General features: G+C 46.6%; 1 protein-coding gene across 1 annotated transcript in view; it reads right to left on the bottom strand.

The window, feature by feature from the left end:
• LOC116831332 (ferroportin-like) overlaps positions 1–24098 on the bottom strand; it is a 28914-nt gene extending 4816 nt beyond the window's left edge. The window contains 8 exon segments of the mRNA XM_075061992.1: positions 5152–5338; positions 5341–5924; positions 12794–13048; positions 14026–14152; positions 15052–15167; positions 21908–22067; positions 22311–22378; positions 24011–24098. Of these exon segments, the coding sequence (XP_074918093.1) occupies positions 5152–5338; positions 5341–5924; positions 12794–13048; positions 14026–14152; positions 15052–15167; positions 21908–22067; positions 22311–22378; positions 24011–24098 (1585 nt within the window).
• Between the last annotated feature and the right edge of the window lie 1719 nt (positions 24099–25817).

A 25817-nucleotide genomic window follows, 5' to 3' on the forward strand; every position in this document is an offset into this window, starting at 1 on the left:
TTATAGTTGTCATGACGAATTGCCCTCTTTCAAAATGGCCACCTTCTAATGTTCTCAATGGGACTGAAGGCACAGGGGCCCATAGGAAAGATGATGGCTTCCTAGGCTGCCAGGAGGCAGACACACTCAATCAAGAGAGTTCTACACCATTCTCAAAATGGCCACCAACTGAGGGAAACTGTAGCTTTGGTCTTACTTAGAACAATAGAAGATCTCAGCCATTTTGAAAGAGAGTAGCTCTTCACGGAAGTCTCTGAACTAAAGTAAACTATTGTATCCTTCAGCTTCTCATGAAGGAGAAATTTTCATTTATGCACAACAGGAAAAAATGACCACTAAATCATTTTCGTGAATGAAAAGAGATCTGACACTACATTTCTTAAAGACCCCTTTTTCAATTAATTTTAATTCCTAAACTAATTACCCAATTTATTTGTAACTTGACAGAAAATTGTGTATTCAAAGAGCAAGTGCTGTAATTTGGGGGAGGACATGCATATTTACCATACAGGGTTGGATCCTTGCTTTATGTTCATAACTCAACTCAACCTTAACTATAGTTACCAATCCCTCCGTAATACGTTTAGACTTTTATAAAATCAAAACAAAGTCAAAAAGACTTGTTACATGAAATAAAAATAATATGTAAGGGATGTACCAAATTTATATTATAAAATGCACTAAACTTTTAAAAAAAAAACATGACTAGACTCACTGGATAATTCCACTGCACCGTTATTTAGTTCAGGAATACAAGGTAGGCTTGTTTGGTTTTGTTTTTCTTCTCTGTCCTTTTAATTGCTGTGTGTAAAGTTAGTGCTCATTAAAACTGATGTACTAACACAATAGGTTAGAGCCCAGTATAGACTGAGAGCACGCATGTAGGAACCACAGTTCTTCATGATACAATCTCCATTGGCTTCAGTACACAGCTATTTGCTAACGTACAGTGGCTTTGCTATTCCAACATGGACTGCTCTTGAACAGGCTGCCAGTTTATAACAATTATAGTTTTGTGGATGAAAACTAAGTATGGCACTGAAACAGGGCCGGTGCAAGGAAGTTTCGCAGCCTAGGTGAAACTTCCACCTTGCGCCACACCCCCAGATAACCGCCCCCCACGCCGGTGGCAGCTAACCATGCCCACCTTCCCCTCCCACCTGAGGAGCCCCCCCCATGGCAGCTAACCCCACCCACCACTGCAGCTAACCCACCCCCCCTACATGGGGAGCCCCCTCTCACAGCAGCTACTCCCTCTTGAAAGCCCTCTCCTCCACGGCAACTAACCCAGCCAAGGGAGCCCACCCCTCAAGCAGCTAACCCCGCCCCTCTCCACAGCAGCTAACCCTGCCCTCCATGGCAGCTAACACCTCCCGGGGAGCCCCCCCCCCGATGGAAGCTAACCCCGCCCCCCTCCACTGCAGCTAACCCTGCCCACCGCAGCAGCTGACCTCACCTGGGGAGCCCGCCCCAGCTCTCCTTCACTGAGCACACCAGGGCTGCTCTAATTCTTCTCCGTTCCAGGCTTGCGGTGCCGATTGGAGGAGACTTAGAGCAGGGGCTGTGTGCTCAGCGGAGGAAGTAGAGTGGAAGTGATCTGGGGCGGGGAGCGGTTCCCCTGTGCACGCTCCCCCATTACTGCGGACTGCCTACCCCTCCCCGCCCCAGCTCACCTCCATTCCACCTCCTCCCCTGAGCGGGCTTTTAGGCACCCTCAACCACTAGGTGCCCTAGGCAGCCGCCTAGTTTGCCTAAATGGTTGCACCAGCCCTGCACTGAAATGAGACTACCTTTCTTCACTTATGAATTAATAAAGATTTGAACCTAGACCTCCAGTGGTGACAGGCTAGCATGCTGAGCAATTGAATCACCTAATTCCTCCCTCCCCGCCACACCTTGTAATTTGGTTTACTAAAATAGGATTGATAGAAGAAGTATAGTCTTTGTGATGCTACTTCTCCCCCATCTTTTCTATTTCTGCAGCATACTTCGGATTCCATGAAAATGCTAAATTTAAGTCGGCTAGCAATGCTATAATAGTAGCATGAAATGTCATTGTCATGTAGATCAGTGTTGTTCCTCTGAGAGCCCTACCAACAATTACCGGGGGAAATCCTGAGAATGCAACATAATTGTTTCATTAAAACACAGATATGCTAAAGGCAGTCAAACTGACTAGAAATATTTGCTAGATGTCTATTAATGAAGACTCAAATGCATAAATGACATGTACTATCTGCATAAAATAGTTGAAGAACATGCTGAATTGGCATGTGCATGAGAGAAACTAAAATTACATTTTATTGACAAGCAGTTCACGTAATCCTGGGTAACAGATAGTGAAGGATTATTTAAAGGCATCTCAATATGGATGCAGTATGAATACACAAAATATAGTTGTGACTGAATACACCCCTGTATTCACACTTCACACATTATTGTAATAAACATTGTACAAAATATGCCTTGTGATATCATTTGAAAACTAGTAACTCGCTGGTCAGTAATATCATGATGAAATGTGTGTAGTAACATTATATGTAAAGTTATAAACATAAGTTGAAATCAGGTCTGAAGTGTGTTTACCAAACTAGTCTGGATAAACCAATTTCTCAAAGAGACAGGACCAGCTGATGCCTCTAGCCATATGTCATCAAAATTGATGGGCCATCATCTGTCAAGTGGCTGTTCTTTGGCAAAGAAGGATGGCAGTAACAGAGTAATCTACATTTTAGCAAACAACAGCATGGAACCTCTTTCACCACAACACTCCATGGCTCCATCCTCACAGCAGGAAAGGGGGACTGGATTATAAAGTGAGGGACAAAAACACCCCAAGTTTTCTCTCTCTTTCTCTCTCTCACCTAAGACGACAAAAGAAACAGCCTTTGAACTTTGGGAGCAGATTCTGGCCTGAGAATTTGGTCAGCAATGTTACCGGAAACATGTGGTAAGGGACTTCACCTTGAGCCAAGTCTAGTTTGTTAAGTTTTAGTATAGGAAGCATTTTATATTTATTTCTCTTGCAATCATTTCTGACTTGAATGCCTTACACTTGTACTCACATATTTATTTAACCTATCTCCTTGTAGTTAAATAAATATGTTTTATTCCTTAAATCAAAATTAACCCAGTGTTGTGTTAAACTGAGCGGTGTGGATTATTCCATTTAAAGTGGCAAACCATTGGACATTGATTCCCTTACAGCGGCAATGGACCTAAAATATCTAAACTCCAGGACAGGCTGGATAGTGCAAAACATACATTTTGAGGAGAAATTCAGGACTGCAAGTGTGTTTGGGCCATTCTACAACTGATAACCTAGGCTGGTGGAAACCAGAGTTTGACTGAAATGTGACTGGAAGGATGCAGCTGCTCATCGACACTCAGGCGGTGACCTGCATGCTGTTTGGCTGTATGTGAGGAGCCCAGGTGGGGAGCTACAGCAGGAAAGCACTGTGAGGCATCGTAGGTTGCAGGGCAGGGGTGACAACCTCTCACTGGTCTGGATTGTTCCCTGAAATGTCATAGTAGTAAAATCATGTTTATAAGGCAGCTCCATGCAAGGCTGCTATAATTAACAAAAATCCCTATACCACACAATCAACTACTTTGCATTCATATTTAAAAATAAGGTTCTGAATAGTGGAGCAGAAATACACTTACAAGGCTCTGAAAATTAGTGCCTGCTATGCCAAGGTGCTAAGCATCCTTAATTAGGCCCTCACTTTCCACCAGCCCCAGAGTAAGTTAAGTATGTTTATACATATACAGTCATTAACTTGATGAAAAACAGGATAATCTTTCTGAAAGTTCTGACTAGAAAGTGATTTCATTCCAAATGGCATCTCTTTAGAAGCCTCAACATCCCCTCCTGCCCCCCGCCCCCCATTACAAACCTTTGTTTGTAGAATGGTGCTACCTGTGAGGAGATTGATATTAAATTATCTGAATTTTCTTACCTTAAGTACTAATCACTAATTCTGCTACTTACATATTTAAGCATACAGCAGTCTGGCACAACTGCTGTTGTACGTTCTGTGCTTTCATGTACAGGGATTTTTTTGACTGGCTCTAAGCCAATGGAACATCCATTTGCTCAAATGATTCTGTTCTTAAGATTAGATTAGAGAGATTTTGTTCTTGGTTATTTCTGTTTCCAAGCCTGTTACATATGTTTGTACTACATCCTAATACTTAAGAAGGTTGCTGTATTAGTAAATTAGTAGCAACTATATATATATATATAGCTAATGCATTGCTACCATGTAAGCGGAAGTATTGTCCAATGGTTAAGGTGCGAGCCTGGCAGCTGGAGAGGATGGTTTGATTCCCTGGTGTGCCACACACTTCTGATGTGACCTTGGGCTAGTCCTTGTGTTTCAGTTCTCCATCTGTAAAGATCAGCGGGACTTGATACTGAGCCTGCAGGGCTCCCAGCTAATTAACATCCCCACATTGCCACCTAGGAGTAGCTGGAAACTAGCTGACCCCTGTGATCCACAATTTGCAGAGGCTGCATGCCATGGGAAGTCCCACCTCGAGTGATCCAACTGACAGTTCTTTTAGCAATCCCACATTGGATCCTGTGTCTTATATAAGCCCCTGGGACATGCCAGGAAGTGTCCAGGCAACAATATGGATCCCTAGCTAGCTGCCATGACTGCCTTCCTTCTGAACAGTCTTCAGGTATTGACTTTGGATCTGACTTGGATTCTGCCTCCCAATCGACCCCCCCACCAGAAACCCAACACTGACCTTGATAGTTGGTATTGACCCTCAGCCTGACTCTGGCTCTGACCCTGACCCTCAGCCTGACTCCTGACTCGGACTCTGGCTTTGACCGGAAGCTCAACTCTTGACTCTGACACTGACTCTGATCCTGGCTTCAGATTCCAGCTCTTAAGCTCCTGCCACTAGTCCTGCCTACCTTCGTCCAGAATCCCGACACCATTTGTAGAATGGGAATAACAGCACTTCCCTATCTAACAGGAGTGTGGTGAGTATAAATATATTAGACTATGAGATAGTCAATACTATGATGATGTGGGCCATATGTAACAGAGATCATCACATCTGTTTTTTGTTTATAGAAATCATTTACCCAGTGAAGTGACTCCGCATGTGGTGGCAAATTGCATGTATACTTACCAATTCTGGCTAGTATCACTCCTGAGAACAAGAGAATGATTGAAATATAGGATTCTGGGTGATCGCTCCCATGCACGCTGTCCAACGAATTGAAGAACGATCAGGCAGTATGGGTTGGTTGATGTTTCTTTGGAATGGGTAAATATGCAGCTGGTTCTTTTACAGTGTCTCTTGGTTTAAGGAAGAGTTCTTACTTGTGAGAAGAGAGAAAATACCCAAGTCAAAAGGACTGCCGGGGGCAAAGACTGAAAACACACACAGCATTAAACAGCTTACATGGAGGAGGCTGGATATGACTCCTGTGACAGCCAAGCCATAATGCTTCCTTAGCTTAGTAAACAAAATTGTGCCCATTAGTCCTGAGAAGCCAGAAAGTGCCATGAGTATGCTGAGAAGAGAGCCACTGATCCCCTGCGTGTAGGCATACCCTGTAGTGATACAGTCAAAGCCCAGCACTGTGGTGTACAAGAAGGCTAAACCCAAGCCTGCTAAAAAGACAGACTGCCTATAATATACTTTCCAGCCATCTCTGCACGTACACAGCATCCTGTGCATTTTTCTGAAGCAAAGAGGCAGTTTTGTGACTGACTTGCATTGCATTTCAGGACTGGATTTCTGCTCTGTCGGTGCCTCTGGAATCCCAGGTTTGTTGATGAATTCAACAACAGCTGAGCAAATGGGAAGATCCCCTGTAAAATACCAGTCAGAAGGTTTTAATGGTTCTGGTGGCAACTGCTCCACTGTGCAGTAAGTGCAATAAGAATTCCTGCTTTCTTAGGAAGAGTGGACCCCGACTGATCTGTTCAAAGCAGCTGCTAGAAGGCAAAGATTAAAGACATTTGAAAGCATCAACCAAAGGGAGTTGAAAGTGGACCTGTTATTAATTGGCCCTGAATTACTTCATTTGACCTTTTCGGGTGGAAGGCATAGCCTTACATCTTGTCCAGAGAGTGACGTGACAAATTGAATCACAAGTTCCTCTACTGTGTTGGTAGCTACATTATGAAAGCAAGCCATTGACACTGTCTATATATTGGTTAAGCCAAAATATTTGAAAGAGGAACAAAACATCTCATACTAGTTTGGCTGTTTGCTGCCACCACCCCCTCCCCCTCCCACACACACACAAAATAAAGTTAAAGTAAGGTCAGACAAATCAATTTTTAATCAGAACTAATGAACTTAAGGGGGAACTTGTTAAGTAAAAGTTTCTAGCTCTGTTTCTACTCTTTTGGTTCAGACATTCAAAATGGCACCAGATCCAGTATGGGATTTATTGCACACACAAAAAAGAAATATTGGCTGGAAACCCAATATCCAGTTCATCATCATCTATATTGCAAGCTTAGAAAAAAGAATGGTGTTTCAATACAACTACAAAATAAAGATTTAAATGTAAATTAGATACATCTCAGAAGTATCATGGTTAACCTTACTGTATATATTTTGGAAGATATTTAGAAGTTTAAGTTCCTTAAGATTGTTTTTAAGCTCTGTTATTGGAGCTAAATGTGATGACTATGGTCTACTGAGCTGAGGAGAAGATTAGGACCCAGAAACTCTTGAGTTATAATTTTGGTGCTAATACTGAGTCCCTGGGTAAATTACTTGTGTCTCTCTCAGATTTCCCATGTATAGAAGCGAGATAATACTATTTTCAAACTTTTAGGGCTTTTGTGAGGATTTGACATTTAGTTCTTACAAAGAACTTTGAAAGTGTAGAGCTTTATAACTGCAACTGTAATATATATGCAGGTTTACTTGCCCCATCAAAGGTATTTCATTTTTAAAAGGCACATGATACTTTTTTCTGTGAAAGAATGAGTTTTCAGAAAATGTAAATTATTCTCATATTTATAGTCAGTTTCAGTTACCTCCAGCTAATTCCATCTAAGTGATCATATCATCCATCAAGAGTAAGTTTAGTTTAATTACTATTAATGTTTGTAGAGTACTTTGAAAATGTAAGTGCTAAGTGCTAATTACCCTGTGTGTGAGAAAAATGATTGTAAAAATGTCATTGTAAGGCTCATATTTCAGTGCATAAATATATATCTTATGTGTCATACAAAAATAACTACATTAAAAGAGTATTAAGGATGGCACTCAAGCACTCAAAAGTTAGAAAATGCCAGAATAAATGCTTTCAGTGCAACCTTAATTCAATCCCTTAGTGCATATGCATTATGATACATTCTTTAATTACATGATCCCATATTTTTTCCACAAGATCCAGTACCTTGTTCAGTAAATGGGTGTTTATTCAATATTTCTTTTTATCCTCCTCATTCAATGTGTGGTCCAAGGACTTATTTAACACACATCATCCAAATGCTGCACTGAATACAAAATTATTAATTGTCTCATGGATGTTTCTGGAGTGTGCTCACCATAATATCTGAGTGCTCCACAAACATTAATTCATTTATCTTCACAACAACTCTGTGAGATTAGGAGCTATTATTATCTTCATTTTACTGATGGGGAACTGAGACACAATGAGATCAAGGCCAAAATTGTCTAGAGTATCCACTATTTTTGGGTGTCCGACTTGAAACAACTAGGTCACAATTTTTCAGAGTACTTAGCATTTTCTGTCACTTTAACATACTCAAAGCATAGACTCAATTGACTCCAGTTGCAGCTGTGAATGCTGAACACTTCTGCAAACCTGGTCTCAGGTGTTGGGCATCCAGAAAATTAGGCATACACAGTTAGTGGTCACCTGTGAACATTTTGGTTCAGGGCTGCCCGGGGGGTGGTAAGAGGGGCGATTTGCCCCAGGCCCCCAGGGGCCCCCACGAGAGTTTTTCAGGGCCTCTGGAGCGGGGTCCTTCACTCAGTCCGGGGGCCCCGGAAAACTCTCACGGGGCCTGGGCCCCCGGAGCTTCTTCTGCTCCAGGTCGTCATCGGCAATTCGGCAGCAGGGGGTCCTTCCACTCCAGGACCCGCTGCCGGAGTGCCCCAAAGACCCGCAGCAGGGAGTCCTTCCAGCACTTCAGCGGCGGGTCCTGGGGCGGGTCTTCGGTAGCAATTCGGCGGCGGGAAGTCCTTCCGCCCTGGGACCCACCACCAAAGTGCTGGGTCTTTGGCGGTAATTCAGTCGCGGGGCCCCCCCGCCACCAAAGACCCCAGGCCCCCTGAATCCTCTGGACGGCTCTGTTTTGGTTTAGGTGATTTGTCCAGCATGCATAGGAACTCTGTGGCAGAGGTAGGGAGGGATACACAGCCATGATTCTTCCCCAGAACACTGAATGAGGCCGAGGTCCCCATGGGAAAAATTAGTATGTGATCATGTCACTAAAGACTGTATCATAATGCATACACATGAGACAGTCAAATTAAGATTCCCCAGGTAACTTTAATTCTGGCATTTCCTAATGTGTGCTCAACTATACAACCTTAGCATACTGTTAATGTAGTTTCTTTTTTAACGTAATGTTCGAAACCTAAGTAACAAGTAAAAACGCTGAAATTCTATCATGTGGAAGCACACTGACACCCCCACTTCCCGCAGCTTGGATCAGCAGCATGATTTGAACTGTTAGACTCACTGCATGGACCTCTACCACTTGAGCTAATAGAATAACTAGTAGCCACAGTAGGCTGTTATCCTCTGTGTGAAGCAAGCAGAGTGGGGAATGAGACACACACTTTGCCAATGGGTTTCACAGCTACTTGCTGAAAACAGAATAGATACTCCGGACTCCTGGATTCAATTCCAGGTTTTGTAGGGGAGCATGTTCTAATGGTTAGACCCTTCTACCACTGTGACCCCGGGCTTTGTCTGTGTCCCTCTGCTCCTCCAACCCCTTACTCCACTCCCTCAGCTTTCCTGTCCCCTCTCCTTCTACTCCTATCCAGTCTCTTCACCCCTTCCCTGGCTCCTCCCCTATCACCCTGTGTTCCTATCTAACTGTCCATCCCTCTGACTCCTCTTCACCTCCCCCGCTTCTCCTATTCAACCCCCACTCCTGTAATCCCATTTACCTCCCCCTCTGCTATTCCTGCCACCTACCCCACACATAGAGATGCCTGTCCTTACAAAAAAATACACTTGTGGATGGCTAGTATGTTCTCATTAGTATAGTCAACAGAGGGTATGTCTACACCACAGTGGCTACAGCAGTACAGCTATGGCACTGCAGCTGTGCCACTGTAATGTAGACACTTCCGATATTGCCAGAAAGGGTTTTTCTGTCAAGGTAGTTAATCCATCTTTCCAAGAGGAGGTCATAGGCACTGACCCCTAGGGGAAAAAAAATTGTGCTTAGCACCCACTATCACCACCTGCCCATCTTCCCTGGCCCCTCCCCCCCACCGGCAGCCCCACCAATCAGCGACTCCTCCTCTCCATGGCGGGCGGCAGGTGCTGGGATCAGCTGTTCTGCAGCATGCAGGAAGCACTGAGAGAAGGCGGGGGGAGGAGCGAGGGCCAGGAGCATTTGGGGGAAGGGGCGGAATAGGGCAGGAAGAGGCGGGGCAGGGGTAGAACTGGGGCAGGAAGATGCGGGGGGTAGGGCCTGGGAGGAAGCGTGGGCCCGGGCTAGAAACTCAGTGCCTATGGAGGAGGTAGCTACGTCAATGGGAGAATTATTCTGTCAGCCTAGCCACATCCAGTAGATAGATCTAACTTCTGCAGTCAGAGTATGAAATTTTTCACAGCCTTGAGCTATGTAGCCATCTTGATCTAAAACAGGGATCGGCAACTTTTCAGAAGTGGTATGCCGAGCCTTCATTTATTCACTCTGATTTAAGGTTTCGCGTGCCAGTAATACATTCTAACGTTTTTAGAAGGTCTCTTTCTAGAAGTCTATAATATATAACTAAACTATTGTTGTATGTAAAGTAAATAAGGTTTTTAAAATATTTAAGAAGCTTTATTTAAAATTAAATTAAAATGCAGAGTCCCCTGGATCGGTGGCCAGGATCTGGGCAGTGTGAGTGCCACTGAAAATCAGCTCACGTGCTGCCTTCGGCATGCATGCCATAGGTTGTCTACCTCTGATCTAAAAGGTAGACCAGGCTGAACAGGCACATCTGTAGCAGAATCTCACAGGATGTCTATTTGCAGGTGGTTTGCTTGGTATTTAAAAAAAATTCTTCATCAATAATGGATAAAGACTGTCCTAAATGGTAGGGAGTGAACAATTGCACAGGATACTTTTCCTCAGTGAGAACAATATGTTAGCTTGAACATCACATACAAGAGCTTGGGGAGTGGAGGTTAGTATAATGGATTTCAGCTAATCATCCCTGCACCAAATTTATAAGGCTTGGATTACACAAAGCAGCTTATGTTGACCTGTCAGTGTACACACTACAGACTTGCTCCCACTGATATAAGTGCCCTACTGCACCGACGACATAACTCCACCTCCACAAGAGGAGGGCTTATGTCGGCGTAGTTAGGGCGGCACAGTGTCTGTGTAGATACTGCATGTTACTTACATCAGCTGTTGGCTGTCTTGTCAATTTCATGGCTGGAGTTGTGAAATTGATGAGCAAGCTGGCTCCCCAGCTGGTCTGCTGCTGGGTCTTTGCTCCAAGCTGGCTGTCACCTGGGCTCCCAGCTTGGGGTACAGCCCAGGCTCCCTCTTGGGAGCCCTGCTGCCCTATGGTCCCAGCTTCCCATTAGGAACAATACAGCCCACTGGACTTCAGGTACAGATCTCCCTACCAGAGGTGAGAAAGCCCGGGTGGCTTCCCCCTGCTCCCATCTGAGAGTAGGGAGGTGAGAAGTGACTCCTAATGGGGAACTGCTTGGAGCTGATACCTGGCTCTCAGCCCCCAACACTGCCCCTCTTCAGTCAGTGGAAGCATTCCTGGTGATGACACACACCACTGACAGGAGGGTAGTGTGGACCTAACATGGGTTGACCTAATTTGTGATTTTATTGTCTTTTTTCTTAAAATGTCTAAAAGCATCAAGTTGTATTATGTCCCAATACTAGCTGCTAGTACAGACTCACCCCCATTGATGTTGCATCTGCTGATTAGCATTAGTAAGGCTGAGCTTCAGGCAGGGGTGAAAGTAACAAAGGACTTACTGGTTCTCCGGAGTCCTGAGGAGGGGGCGTGGCCTCAACCGGAAGAGGCGGGGCCTTTAAATTCCCCAGGCCCTTAAAATCAAGATTTAAAGACCCCGGGGCTCCGACTACAGCTGGGAGCTCCGGGGCCTTTAAATCATCCTCGGACCCCTGTCGCCATTATCCCAGGGCTCTGGCAGCGGGGCTCAGGAGGCGATTTAAAGGGCCCTGGACTCTGGCCGCTGCGGGGAGCCCCGGGCCCTTTAAATCACCAGCCAGTCTGGTCCGGAATGGCGTACTGGCTCTTGCTGGTACATCATACCAGGCCGTACCAGCTTACTTTCACCTCTGGCTCCAAGGAGTAAAGTCGATGTCAGAGGAGTTGTCTTAAGTGATCTAGTCTCCTGGCATGAGTTTGGTGAAACGTTGTTATGGGTTGGGTTAAAACCCCACTGAGATTGATAAGTGTGAACTCACTCTTCAATTAACATCACTGTAAACATAAGCCCCACCAAAAACAAAAGGTGTGTGTGAACCAGCTGAGGAGCTTTTGGGCTGAATATTGTTTTGGGTATGTGTGTATGAGAGTGTGAGAAAAAACACTGCTATTGAAATTACTGATATGGCAGACAAGAACAGAGAGAGGCAGAGGAAGAAAGGCAAGAAAAGTCAAGCAGGAGCCTGGAAGCACAGTGTGACTCTGGAAGAAGCTAGAGAGAGCACTTTGGGGCTGGGTGTTGGCTAAAGAAACTTGAACTCTGCAAGTTAAGAAACTGATCCTTTTCTTACTTGATTCCTCCTGTGTTAAGAGAGGCAGGACTTCGCATATAAACAGAATTGCATACCTGACTATCACCAATTTCTTCCTCCAGCTAGAACATCTGAAGGGCCCCAAACTTTGATGAGTAGTTCAGGTCAAAAATGGGCAACAGTACTAATGCATAACTTCCATTGTCATTAGTAGGAGATGGCCATGTGCAATGAGGCAGGAATTGACCCCATGGAGAACCACTAAAGCAGGAAGACGGTCATTGGGGGTACAATGCTCTTTTAAAGAGAGTAGCAAAAATAAACTGAATATTAGGGATTACATGCATTAAACCATTCTTCACTGACTTCTTTTCTTTTAGCATCTTGAATTGCTATGACAACCATCATTCTAAATGGCTGTCAGATATAGTGGTTCAGTGATGTGCTGCAGGATAGTGCTCTATACCAAGGAGTACATAATGCAGACAGATGGATTCATTAAACAGTCTTTAAATCTCCCTGGCAAGGCATTAAACAATGGAGGCTCTGCTACTCTCCCACCCACATGAGAGATTTCCAGCAATAACTCCCCCTTAATGCCATTGCGAGTTGTGTATGTAAATCACCCTAATACATAAATCTGGAGAATTGACCCCCGCATATTTGCTACTTGGCTTTTCTCTTTTCTTTTGATGGTAATTTTATTATCTTCATACAGTTCCTGTGGACTGACTCGTTGGATACCTTCTAGGACTCTAATTATTTGATGTGTCATTCAACATTTTGGATGTAAGCCTGTATTTTATAGTAATACATTTTCTAAATGTTGGTGGGAGGCTGTTCTCCTATTGAATACTACTTACCTGGCACATTTGTAAGCTCCACTTGTCTTTCTATAACATATTCTCCTGCATTCTGTTGAGATTTTACAGCCAAAGGAGGCACTAGTTGGTACACCCTGGATAGGAATATAAATTCTACCAGAAGAGAGATCAAGTTCCATCCAAGAATAAATCCACAGCCAATGACATTAGAGGCCCAGGTCATAACCTGCCCCACAGACAGGGGAGCGAAGATATTTATGACTTGATCCATTCTTCTTATAGCTGCATTCATTCCTAGACATGGTATAAAAACAGAATGCATTTCACTCTACATATATACATACACACACATGCATCAGTACTGACATGATAATTCTTCCACCCTTTGTTTGATTAATAACACTAAAAGCTCTATAGGCAGGGACTGTCTCATATTATATGAGTTATACAGCATCTCATCTTATGAAGTCCGAATTTCACTCAGGGCCTCTAAGTGTTACTGTGATAAAACTAATAAATATTAATAATAAGTTATCACTTAAGTTATTCAAAAGGAGCAATATATTTTACAGAAGACCACATGAAAAATAAAGTGACTGGGTGGGAGAGAGGACAGATAAAGATGTGCTCATGAAAGCAAGGGACTAATAACAGTGGTTTGAGTCTGGTAGAGCATGGAGAGACATGTATGCTTCCTTGCTCAACTTTGGCAGTGCACTTTAATCTTGATTTACAAGAACCCTTCCTAATCTAGACCTGTGATGCTGTCAGAGAGAGACTTCCAAGAAAGCCTAATTGCAATATGTGGTGGTGGTGTGAGGTACAGAGAGACTTTGATATGTCCTTTCACTTATGATTTGTGCCAGGGTTTGAATCAGGTCTCCCAAAGCAGAAGACAAGTGTAATCAACCTATTGTGCCATGTAGACTCCTGTCTAAATGGATGTTGTCAAGTCTCAGTAGTTGCTTCACCTGAAATAACTTTGCTACTTTTACTTGTTAATAAAAGCTCATTACTAATAAGCACAGTCCAATTTTTTATCTGACCAACCAGAAATTGGTGAAAAACTGAAATCTTTGTTACCTACACATTACAAGGCTTTCCCGTGAGAGAGGATGCTTTGAACACAGCTCTATTTAATCTTCTTAGACTCTTATTAAGGAATGAGATTAAAAATTTGTTTCTAAATAAATATGTAACTATGTTTCTTCTATTAAATAAAATATAGCTTTGGCTCCAATGTAAATGAACATAGACTGTATCTAGCTCACCAGCCAGCTGGCCTCTGTTATCACCTGTGATGACCACAATCCAGTCTTTTTGAACAGTTATCATCAGCGCTGTGCTTGCCAGGTTTGCCAGATCAGCTAAGATGATTACCACGGCATAACAGAACACCTTGTTGGAAGTGAATAAAAACCAGAGGTTGGAATCCAAGAGTCAAGGTTACTCAGCTATTGCTGGCTGGAACATTACACAAAGTCTCAATAAAGATGGACACTTTCAGAGACAGGTTAAGTTTGCCACTCGAGTGAGTACATTTTTGCTAATTTGAGCAGCAAGAACTTCTTTTCCATTAACGCTATGAGCCAGATTCTGTTCTCAGTTAAACCTCCCAAAAGCCAGGGTGACCCTGTTGCCTTCAGTGGAGTCACTCTAGATTTAAAGAGGGGTAAATGAAAGCAGAATTTGCCCCTAAACCTAATAATCTATCAAGAGGCGACTGTATAGGCTTTGCCTCAAATCAAGGGTGAACACTAGAGGGAAACATGTTAAAGAGGCTCAATACACCAAGGCCCAGATCCTCAGCTGCAGCCAAGAAATACAGAGTGTTAAAGGGTGGGAGCAGGTTCCATGGTGGCTTTAAGCCCCCCACTCCTGGGGCAGGCCAGTCCCCTGAGGGCTGCTTTAACTTGCCCTGGCTGCCAACAGTTCCAAAAGGTCAATACAACAGCTGGGGCTCACCAGGATACAAGGAAATGCCTTACACTCACAGCCCAGGATGCAGGAGGGGGATGGGAAGATGGAGGGAGAGGAAGAGCAGCTTCATTGGCTCTTTCCCCATCATGGGATCCACTCTGTGAGGATACCCTGTGGCTGACTATATCGGCTTTCTGGCTGCTTTGCTGGTGGTGCTGTGTACAGCAACCACAGCACAGAGGAGATTCTGGCCCACAGTCAGTCTCCAAGATTAAAGCAAATACTTTACATGCATTATTAACCTACATAAAGCACCCAAGACTGAAATATTTAAAGTTTAATTTATCTGTGAAAGACACAGGTCAATAGACACTTACAGTAAACCAGCCGTGCCACATTTGCTCAATCTCGCTTTTGTAAGAGAACACCAACATCAGTACTACGCAGCAGGCAGTGACAGAGGAGTTCTGAATGAACAGCGATGCATGAGCAACTGCAAAATGAAACAACTCCTGATATGATACATATCTGCTCAATTTTAAAGGAATCTCACAATTTCTGTCACTTACTACAAACAATCTGACAAAACCCTAGCAGCCACCTGAACAGACTTTTCTAATCAGAAATTTCTCAGCTTTGTATGAAAGACAAAGAATGACACCTCATTCTCACTATAGAACAGAAATTCTATTTTCTGACCAGAGCTAATCATTAAGAACATTATTTAAATTCTGAGAGGCATGATTTAGTGAGAAAACAAGGTTACTCACCTTTGTAACTGTTGTTCTTCGAGATGTGTTGCTCATATCCATTCCAGGTAGGTGTGTGCGCGCCGCGTGCACAGCCGTCGGAGAAACTTTTACCCTAGCAACACTCAGCGGGTCGGCTGGGCGCCCCCTAGTGGCGCCACCATGGCGCCGCATAAATACCCCAGCCGACCCGGCCACCCTTCAGTTCCTTCTTGCCGGCTACTCCGACAGTGGGGAAGGAGGGTGGGTGTGGAATGGATATGAGCAACATATCTCGAAGAACAACAGTTACAAAGGTGAGTAACCTTGTTTTCTTCTTCGAGTGATTGCTCATATCCATTCCAGGTAGGTGATTCCCAAGCCTTACCTAGGCGGAGGGGTCGGAGTGAGACGTGGCAGCCTGGAGTACCGCCACTCCAAAGGCTGCGTCGTCTCGAGACTGTTGTACCAACGCATAGTGTGAGGCGAAAGTATGGACCGATGACCAGGTCGCAGCACGGCAAATCTCTTGGATGGGCACGTGCGCCAGGAAGGCCGCTGAGGAAGCTTGCGCCCTGGTGGAATGCGCTGTAAGGCGTCCGAGGGGAACATGAGCTAGCGCGTAGCACGTGCGAATACAGGCCGTGACCCAAGAGGAATCCTCTGGGAGGAGACTGGTAGACCTTTCATCCGCTCCGCAACGGCCACAAAGAGCTGCGGAGACTTCCGGAAGGGCTTGGTCCTTTCCACATAGAAAGCTAGCGCTCTGCGCACATCCAAGGTGTGAAGCTGCTGTTCCCGCCGAGAAGCATGAGGCTTCGGGAAGAAAACCGGGAGAAAGATGTCCTGGCTAGTATGGAAGGCAGACACCACCTTAGGGAGGAATGCCGGATGAGGTCGCAGTTGTACCTTGTCTTTATGGAAGACAGTGTACGGAGGGTCCACAGTGAGGGCTCTGATCTCCGAGACCCTGCGTGCTGAGGTGATCGCCACCAAGAACACCGTCTTCCACGATAGGTAGAGAAGCGAACAAGTCGCAAGCGGCTCAAAGGGCGGTAACATAAGTCTGTTTAGGACCAAGTTCAGGTCCCAGGAGGGGGCTGGGTGACGAGCGGGGGGATAAGTACGCTCCAGGCCTTCATGAAGCGAGAGACTACTGGGTGAGAAAACACCGAGTAACCACCCTCTCCCGGATGGAAGGTGGATATCGCTGCCAGGTGCACCTTAAGGGAGGAAGTCGCCAGGCCCTCCTGCTTAAGGTGCCAGAGGTAGTCGAGGATTGTCGGGATTGACGCCTGTAAGGGAGAAGCATCGTGCGATGCGCACCAGGCCGTGAAGCGCGTCCATTTGGCCACATACGTCCGGCGGGTGGAGGCTTCCTGCTACTAAGGAGGATGCGCTGCACCGAATTGGAACAGCGCAACTCGTCAGCGTTCAGCCATGCAGGAGCCACGCCGTGAGGTGGAGGGATCGCAGGTCTGGGTGACGAAGTCTCCCGTGGTCCTGTGTGATCAGGTCTGGGACACAGGGGGGAATTGGAGCGGCTACCGAACAGATCCAGGAGCGTGGTGTACCAGGGTTGCCTGGGCACGCAGGCGCGATCAAGATAAGATGCGCACTGTCCCTGCGGAGCTTGAGCAGGACCCTGTGCACCAGGGAAACGGAGGGAAGGCATAAAGCAGGCGGTGGTTCCAGGCAGGAGGAACGCGTCCGTCAGCGATCCGGGGAGAGGCCCTGGAATGAGCAGAACTCCTGGCACTTCCTGTTCGAGTGGAGGCGAAGAGGTCTACGAGGGGAAACCCCACCTCTGGAAGACGGAGTAAATGATGTCCGGCCGGATCGACCACTCGTGGCAGAGGAAGGACCTGCTCAGCCGATCCGCCAGGGTGTTCCGGACTCCTGGGAGGAAGGATGCCACCAGGTCCACCTGGAGGGCTATGCAGAAGTCCCACAGTTGAATAGCCTCCAGACACAGGGGAGACGAGCGGGTCCCTCCCTGCTTGTTGATGTAGTACATGGCCGTTGTGTTGTCCGTAAAGACGGAGACACAACGGCCACGAAGGTGCTGTTGGAATGTCTGGCAGGCTAGACGAACGGCTCTCAGCTCTCGGACGTTTGATATGGAGGTTGAGCTCGTCGGCTGACCAACGGCCCTGGGTCTGCAAGCGACCTAGATGGGCTCCCCAGCCGAGGGATGACGCGTCCGTCGTAAGGGTTAGTGACGGTTGCTGCGGATGAAATGGCATCCCCGCACAAACCAGAGACGGGTCCAACCACCAGTCGAGGGAGCGTAGGGGACCTGGAGGGATCGTGAGCAGCACGTCCATGGAGTCCCTGCGCGGGGGAACGGAAGACCGAGTGGAGCCACGTCTGAAAGGGCCGCATGCGGAGCCTGGCGTACTTGGTGACATAAGTGCATGCAGCCATATGTCCCAGAAGAGCGAGGCAGGTGCGAGCTGAGGTTAGATGAGCGGCTTGCAAGCGCCGTATGAGTGAAGTGATCGCCAGGAAGCGGGCTTGCGGTAAGTAGGCTCTGGCGAGGGAGGAGTCCAGGGTCGCTCCTATGAAGTCCAGTCTCTGTGTTGGAATGAGAGTGGACTTTTCCGCATTGAGGAGGAGGCCCAAGCGGCCGAAGAGGTCCGTGATCACGGAAACGTGATGACGGACTTGGGCTTGCGAGGCGCCTTTGATGAGCCAGTCGTCCAGATACGGGTAGACATGTATCTGTTGCCTGCGAAGGTGGGCGGCGACGACTGCCATGCATTTTGTAAAGACCTTGGGGCCGTAGACAGGCCAAAGGGGAGGACAGCGAATTGAAAGTGGTGTTGGTTGATTGTGAACCGAAGGTACTTCCTGTGCGTGGGGGGAAGATCGCTATGTGGAAGTACGCGTCCTTCATGTCGAGGGCGGCGTACCAGTCTCCAGGATCCAAGGATGGATAATAGTTCCCAGGGAGACCATGCGGAACTTCAACTTGCGTAGCCACTTGTTGAGTCCCCGCAAGTCGAGAATAGGTCGGAGAGCCTCCCTTGGACTTGGGGATGAGGAAATAGCGGGAGTAAAATCCTTCCCCTCTCGGGTAGCGGAACTTCCTCTATGGCTCCTGCAGTGAGGAGAGATTGCACCTCGTGCCAGAGGATTTGCTCGTGAGAGGGTCCCTGAAGAGGGACCGGGAAGGGGGGTGGAAGGCGGGGATGAAGCAAACTGGAGGTGGTATCCTTGCTTCACCGTGCGTAGCACCCACTGGTCGGAAGTAAGATGTGACCACGCCGGAAGGAAGTAGGAGAGGCGGTTGGAAAAGGGGGAAAAGGATCCTGAACTGAGTCTGGTAGACCGTCCCCGGCGTACCTTCAAAAATTGCCCTTGGGCCCGGGTGGGGCCTTAGAGGGACCTTGAGACTGCCCCGCATGGGGGCCAGACTGGCGCCTTCGCCCACCCCGGCCTCGCCTTCTGTTGAAGTCCTGCCGGTTTCGAGGCGGAAAGTACGGGCGGCGGGGTTGGGCCTAAAGGGCCTACGTTGGGTCACGGGTGTGCATCCCGAGGGACCTCATGATCACCCTGTTGTCTTTTAGGCTTTGCAGCCGAGGGTCCGTTTTGTCCGAGAACAAACCCCGGCCCTCAAAGGGTAAGTCTTGTAGGGTGTACTGCAGTTCCGGTGGCAGGTTGGAGGCCTGGAGCCAGGAGATTCGCCTCATTGTGATACCTGAGGCTACAGTCCGGCAGCCGAATCGGCCGCGTCAAGGGAAGCTTGGAGGGAGGTCCTGCCAACCTTTTTGCCTTCCTCCACAAAAGCTGCGAACTCCTGGCGCGAGTCCGGGGCAGCAACTCAGTAAAGCGGCCAACCTCCGTCCAGGTGTTAAAGTTGTAGCGGCTCAACAGAGCCTGCTGGTTGGCCACTCGGAGCTGTAAGGCACCTGCCGAGTACACCTTACGGCCTAGCAGGTCCATCCGTCTAGCCTCTTTGGATTTCGGAGCAGGCGCCTGTTGGCCGTGGCGCTCCCTGTCATTGACAGATTGTACGACTAAAGAGGAGGGAGGAGGGTGGACGTACAAGTGTTCGTACCCCCGGAGGGTACCATGTACCTCCTCTCCACCCCTTTAGCCGTTGGCGGAATCGAGGCTGGAGTCTGCCACAGGGTATCAGTAGCAGCCTGGATGGTCCTGATAAATGGCAGGGCCACACGCGTCGGGGTGTCAGCGGCCAGGATGCTGACCACCGGGTCGTCCACCTCCGGCACTTCCTCTACCGGGAGGTTTATGTTGAGAGCTACCCGGCGAAGAAGGTCCTGGTGGGCTCTCAGATCTATTGGCGGCGCCCCGAAGAAGAGGACCCTGCCACGGCCTCATCCGGGGAAGAGGAGGAGGATATCCCGGGACGAGTGGGTCCTGAATGGCACTGTGCTCCTGTGGCCGTTCCTGCTCGAGATGCTCCGGGAGTCTGGAGGATGGATGACATGGTCCTCTGACTCTGCCGGAGGAGGGCGGGATACGGTGGCTTCCGGCGCCCTGCGCTCCGAAGCAAGAGTAGTAGGGCCGGACCAGGGAGCACCCTGGGCTTGATGGTATGCCCAGGGTGTCCAAAAGGGCCATTGCTGCTGTCCTGCATCCGGGGACGTGCATCTTGAAACAGTCCCGCGGCCATGTCAGTATCTCGGTCCCGGCTATAGTAACTACCGGCCTGCGAGGAGGCCGACTCCTGACCGGCCAGCCACGGAGGAGCCGCAAACGTGGGCACCGAAGTGCCAATAGATCGAGCAGCTCTGGGTCTTGGGGACCGGTGCCGGTACGGTATCGTATCGGTACCGCTCCCCGACCGGACCTGCGACCAGCTCTGTGCCGGGAGGTCGACCGGGACCTCGAGCCCTTATGGCGAGATCGGCTCCGTGAACGACGGTCCCTGTAGCGGTGCCGGAGCTCGACCGGTGCCGCGAATAGCGGGATGGGGGCGAGAGATGGACCGGCGTCGTGGTGAGCGGTGCCGTGATGGTGCGCGGATGATGAGCGGTGCCGCGACGGCGAAGCGGTGCCGAGGTGAGCGGTGCCGCGAAGCCGAGCTGTGGCCGCGAGCGGGAGCGACGCCGAGATGTGGAGCGGCGACGGGAGCGGGACCTCGAGCGGCGGCCATCCGGAGCGGTGACAGAGGGCGGCTGTGGTAAAGAGCGGCTTGCCTCTGGAGAGAGTCGCACGGACCGGCGGTGCCGAGGGCACGGGCAGTGCCGGGTCCGTCAGGGCAATGAGGTCTCTTGCCGCTGAAAAAGTCTCCGGCATCGAAGGCAAGGTTAGCTCGACCACGGCCGTGCCGGGGAGCTTCCAGGCGCCGGACTCGACGGCCCTCGTGGGGCTGGAGTCAACGGGGCCGGTTTAGGCGGCGCCGCAACCGGGGCCGGTGCCGGGCGGTCTGCCTTGGTTGCAGTCTCTGCCTGTGGTGCGGGCGTAGAGGAGCCGTCCGAGGCTTAGCCGACTTCGACCTCGGAGAGAGGGAGCGGCGTGGGGTTCCTTCGGCGTCGGCTGCGCCCGGTGCCGAGGAGCCTTCGCGGTGCTGACCGTGCTCGTGCCGAGAGGGGGCGGCGTCACTCACTTGCTGGCTAGTACTCGGTGCCGGCGAGGGTGCTAATGCCGCTTCCATAAGGAGCTGCCGGAGTCTAGCGTCCCGCTCCTTCTTCGTGCGCGGCTTAAATGCCTTGCAAATGGGGCACTTAGAAGATAAGTGCGATTCCCCAAGGCACTTAAGACAGGAGTCGTGGGGATCTCCTGTCGGCATTGGCCTATTGCAGGCCGAACACTGCTTAAAGCCCGGCGAGCCAGGCATGGCTACGGTACCGGGCGCGGGTAGGGGAAGAGCCCCAGACCCCGCAAAAACTATTACTAACAAATACACTAACAACTATAACTTTAAACTGTCAATAAACTAATTAACTATGTAAAACAAGAACGATTAAGTAACAAAGAACAAAAAAACGAGCGATTAGCTAGGAAAATGCGGAGGTCAGGTAAACTGAGAGTGGGCGCCCACCATGCGCCGCATATATGCGGCGCATGGTGGGCGCCCACTCTGGGTCGGCTGGGGTATTTATGCGGCGCAATGGTGGCGCCACTCCAGGGGGCGCCCAGCCGACCCGCTGAGTGTTGCTAGGGTAAAAGTTTCTCCGATGGCTGTGCACGCGGCGCGCACACACCTACCTGGAATGGATATGAGCAATCACTTGAAGAAGAAACTCCTACTCCCAGCTCATCTTCTGTGGCCTTGGGGAAGTTGCATTGGCTTTAGGCTCCGATATCACTTAGGCACTATTTTACCCTTAATCTCTCTTTCTCAGTTTCTCTGTTCAATTAGGATGATATAATGCTTCCCTCCTTCATAAAAACAGTGTAAGAAATTATTAATATTTTTAAAGCACTCTGAAGAAGACAGCAGTATAAGCATTATTGAATCACATGGATAGTAATTATATTCAGGAGTTTGTATCTCATAGTTAGGAATATCAAAATCAACACAGACAATTACCTTTATTTCTTGGTTTTCTATCAATCCAATCTCCGATTAAGGCCCCAAACACTAGTACTGAGCCAGCCACCACTAACCCAAAAACAGCTGTTAGAAGGAGATTATGTCCATACAATTCTATCAGGAATACAGACATGGCAAAGTGCCACATTCGATCTCCCTGAAAAACAGACGAGACAAAACTTTATTTTTATTTTAGCCTCACAAAATAAAGCAATACCATGGACTAAATTAAGGAAAGTACAGAAAATGGGGCAGTCTGAATACTGAAGATTTAAAGTTGATCCATTTCTAAATCTCTGTTTCCAGATATACTACAGTGCTTCCAGAAATACAAATGCTTCTCAAACCAGGCTTCCCTTGATCATTTACAATGCAATCATTTTATCTGAGCTTATCTTACCCATATAGAAAGTGCACAGCTTGCATAAACCAGAAACCTTGGACCCATGAGGTAGCTCAGCACTGTATCTGAAACACATACATAGAAACCAAATAAACTTGAAAGTAAATTTTGTATGTACACAGGTGCATGTGCATCTGTGTGTGATTGATGTGGCTGGTGCTGCATAGCCAAGTAAAAAAGCGTACCTCACCCGAAGGAAGGTACAGTCTCACTATACACATTCACAGACAAAAGGGATGAAATTCTGCCCTCATGGAAGTCAAAGGTAAAACTCTTATTGACTTCACTGTGGCCAGGATTTCATCCAAGATATCCCATAATGGAAACCAGAATAACACCTCTCAGTTCTCACAAGCAGGAATACTGTTGCACAAAACACCACATCAGAACGTTAATGAGGATAACCAAAAGATCTCTCCAGTGATGGAACAAAGCAGAGAGCTGACTAAATGAGATCGTGTTGGCCCAAATCAGTTAAAATGGAAAATGATGGTCTTCTTTTCACCATAGGGGCTTTTGCACATAGCCAGTTAATCTCAATAAAGTAAATTACACGTGTGTGGTGCTTTCAGGGAAGACCCTTTTGGCTGTCAGACCCATGGGATTAACTGGTAGTTCTCAAACATTTAACATCAAAGGGCCTCGTTTAAAAGTAGGCTACGCCAGGCCTCTAATTTGCACCCACAATATTGCACTCTCAGTTAGTGCTGGAGCAAGTGTTGGCATTTAGACACCCCTTCTAGTTACCTGATTTGCAGGGACAGATGGAAAGATGGTTGTTTAAATTCTGTATTTTCTCCAGCAGTTCACGATGTCTGGAATTTTGTACTCACATCAACTAAAGGACCAAACTCAGAAGCCATTTTTAAAAAATGAAGTCTTTTATACTTTTTTTCAAGGAAATACTAGGTATCGTGCAGCTTTTATTCTAACTGTCTATCAAACTGCTCAGTCTGAGGAATTACCTTTAGTCTGGCTAACAATGTAGTGAATGATTCTCCATTATGTGGCCTGTTGTGCAGTCACTGGTGCTAGATGGGGATATAATCTTATCATTCTGATTTGGTAGTGTTTTATACCCAGTTTCCACAGATAGAAATGCCCACACGAGGTACAAGGCAATGAAGTATCAGGTCCTTGGTGAGTCAGTCTAGTATATCTTCCCTGTGGGCTATTTACGAGTTTTAATCCTCCATATCAGCGCCACTCTGTATAAAGCTCTGTCTCTCAAAAGTGCTGCCATATTCTCCATCAGTGTCTGTAGTTAGAGGGGGTGACTGAGTTATGCTTCTTATGCCTGGAACTCTGACTTCATTTTCACATTTAGTTGTCAAATCTGTAGCCCCACAAATCACCCTTCTAACCTGAAACTGCATCATGAGAAGCAGAATAGTCATGTATATGGAAACAGTAGAAGGGCACATTTGGAAGACAGATTCAGTTGCTAAGCAGCATTTAAGTCGGGCAATCATTTCATATTGCTGAATAAAGAACAAATATCTGAGAAAATATCTCACTTGCACATTTCTGCAGCGTTCAGTGGACAGACCAAATTGCACAGAGTATTGATTAATTTAAAGTGGCAGAGAGATTACTTCAGTTCAGGAACTGGGATAGCTAAAATGATACGACAAGCTGATAATGTTCAACAGAATTACACCTGGCAACAGTCATTTTCATCTCTTTGGGAGACTTACCAATAAATCGGTTCTCTCTCCTGATGGGTGTGTCTGTCCATATTCTCTGACTTCCAGAGTCTTTTAGGTCTTCTGAGTCTTCCACCATTCTTTCTTACTGCAAATAAAGGTTACATGCATTGAAAATATATGCAAATTGTAACTACTCTGGCATGAAGTGTGGGACACCAGGTCTAATTTCTGAATGAAGGGTATGTTATGCCTTTAAACAAGTCATTCTTTAAATTATATATGTGAACTTTTTGCTTTCAACTATACCCAGATTATCAACAAATGGACATGTACTAATAAATTCCCTAAATACCCTTCGTCTAAGTGCAAATTATCTATGACTAAATAAATATCTGCACACTGTAATTAACTATTCTAACAATAGGAGATAGTCTATGTTTATATTAAATGAGCCAGACTTCTTTTCAGCCCTGCAGTAGGTGACTGTTAAACATTTCTACATAAGCATTCATTTAAAAAAAAATCTTTCCATTCTCCCATAGCATTATAGTTACTATAATTAATGCAAATTAAATATGAAGGGAAAACTATAATTTCATGTATATAATCCACGAGCATTCAAAAAGTTAGGTATTTTCACTTCTATTAACCAGCTAACATGCTGTAGAAATCAGTTGCAACCAACAACTCCCTTAGTCAATGATACATTTATTTTTACTTACCATGCATGAACAGCAGGACCAAAATTTTCATGTGCTCAAGCTTTATTGTTTAGTGGATTCAGTCACTTGCTGTACAACTCTATGGAAAGATGAATTTTTTTTTAAAAAATGAAGAGCTCCATTTATGAAACTTACACGTACACTTGCTAACATGTAAAGCATTGTGTGAAAAATGCTGGAGGTGCAAATGTTTCATGTTTGTTGTCAAAAGAAAAGCCAGCAGTTTCTGTCACATGTGACAGGCTAGTACAATGTGCTTTTCTAGGGGTCATTCGGTGCTATGTAAATTTGTCCACTGGGAAAAGGCTAATCCTGGGAGTGCACTGCATTTCATGTCTGGCATGGAAAATGGCAGAAAGGCAAAGCCTAGCTAACACAGATGCTGACTGGTTTATTTGCCCCAAGCATTTCATTTTGATTTATATGTCAGAACAGTGCAGAGATTAGAGGGCTTGACTTCAATGGAGCTATGATCATGTACTATAGTCCCCATGTGCTGTATTCTTCAGTGATGCCTCAGGAGAGAATACATGCTGTTTTAAACATTGCAATACTGGCTATATGTTGTCTTTTTAGAGAAGATGCTTTTGGCTGTAAGAGGAGTATCATTTAAGTGTTTTAATTGCAGTAATAATTTAGAATATAATTTCATGTATTGAATTTAAAGCATCATGAGACTTCAGTTTTTATCTGATCACATAAGCAGAGAGATTTGATGGTTTGCTGCAGGCTTGTGCATCACTTTCACTTGAATCCCTATGCTTAGACTGCTGTTTATCAATTTTATGGGATGTTCTTTACAAAATATTCACCAAAAAAAATGAAGAAAATATTAGATGACTTTCACAGGACTCTGGGAATTCACCAGCAGTTGTCAAACTGCACTGTCATTTTGTGAGATGTTTGTAGAATTTCCTTAGTAGTTAGTTGCAGAGGATTTTCATAACTGTCCATTCATTTTTATTGGTCTAACTTGAGACATCCAGGGCCTGATTTTCAGAGGTGGTGAGCACCTGCAGCTCCCACTAACTTCAACAATTCTGGTGATTGGACTCACATGCCTCAGGTAGGGCACCCAAAAGCTGATAAAGGCAAAATGAAAATGTCTAAAAGCAAGATGCATCTGTATTATT

This window comes from Chelonoidis abingdonii, chromosome 2 (genome assembly GCF_003597395.2).
Source record: "Chelonoidis abingdonii isolate Lonesome George chromosome 2, CheloAbing_2.0, whole genome shotgun sequence".
Classification (NCBI taxonomy): Eukaryota; Metazoa; Chordata; order Testudines; family Testudinidae; genus Chelonoidis; species Chelonoidis abingdonii.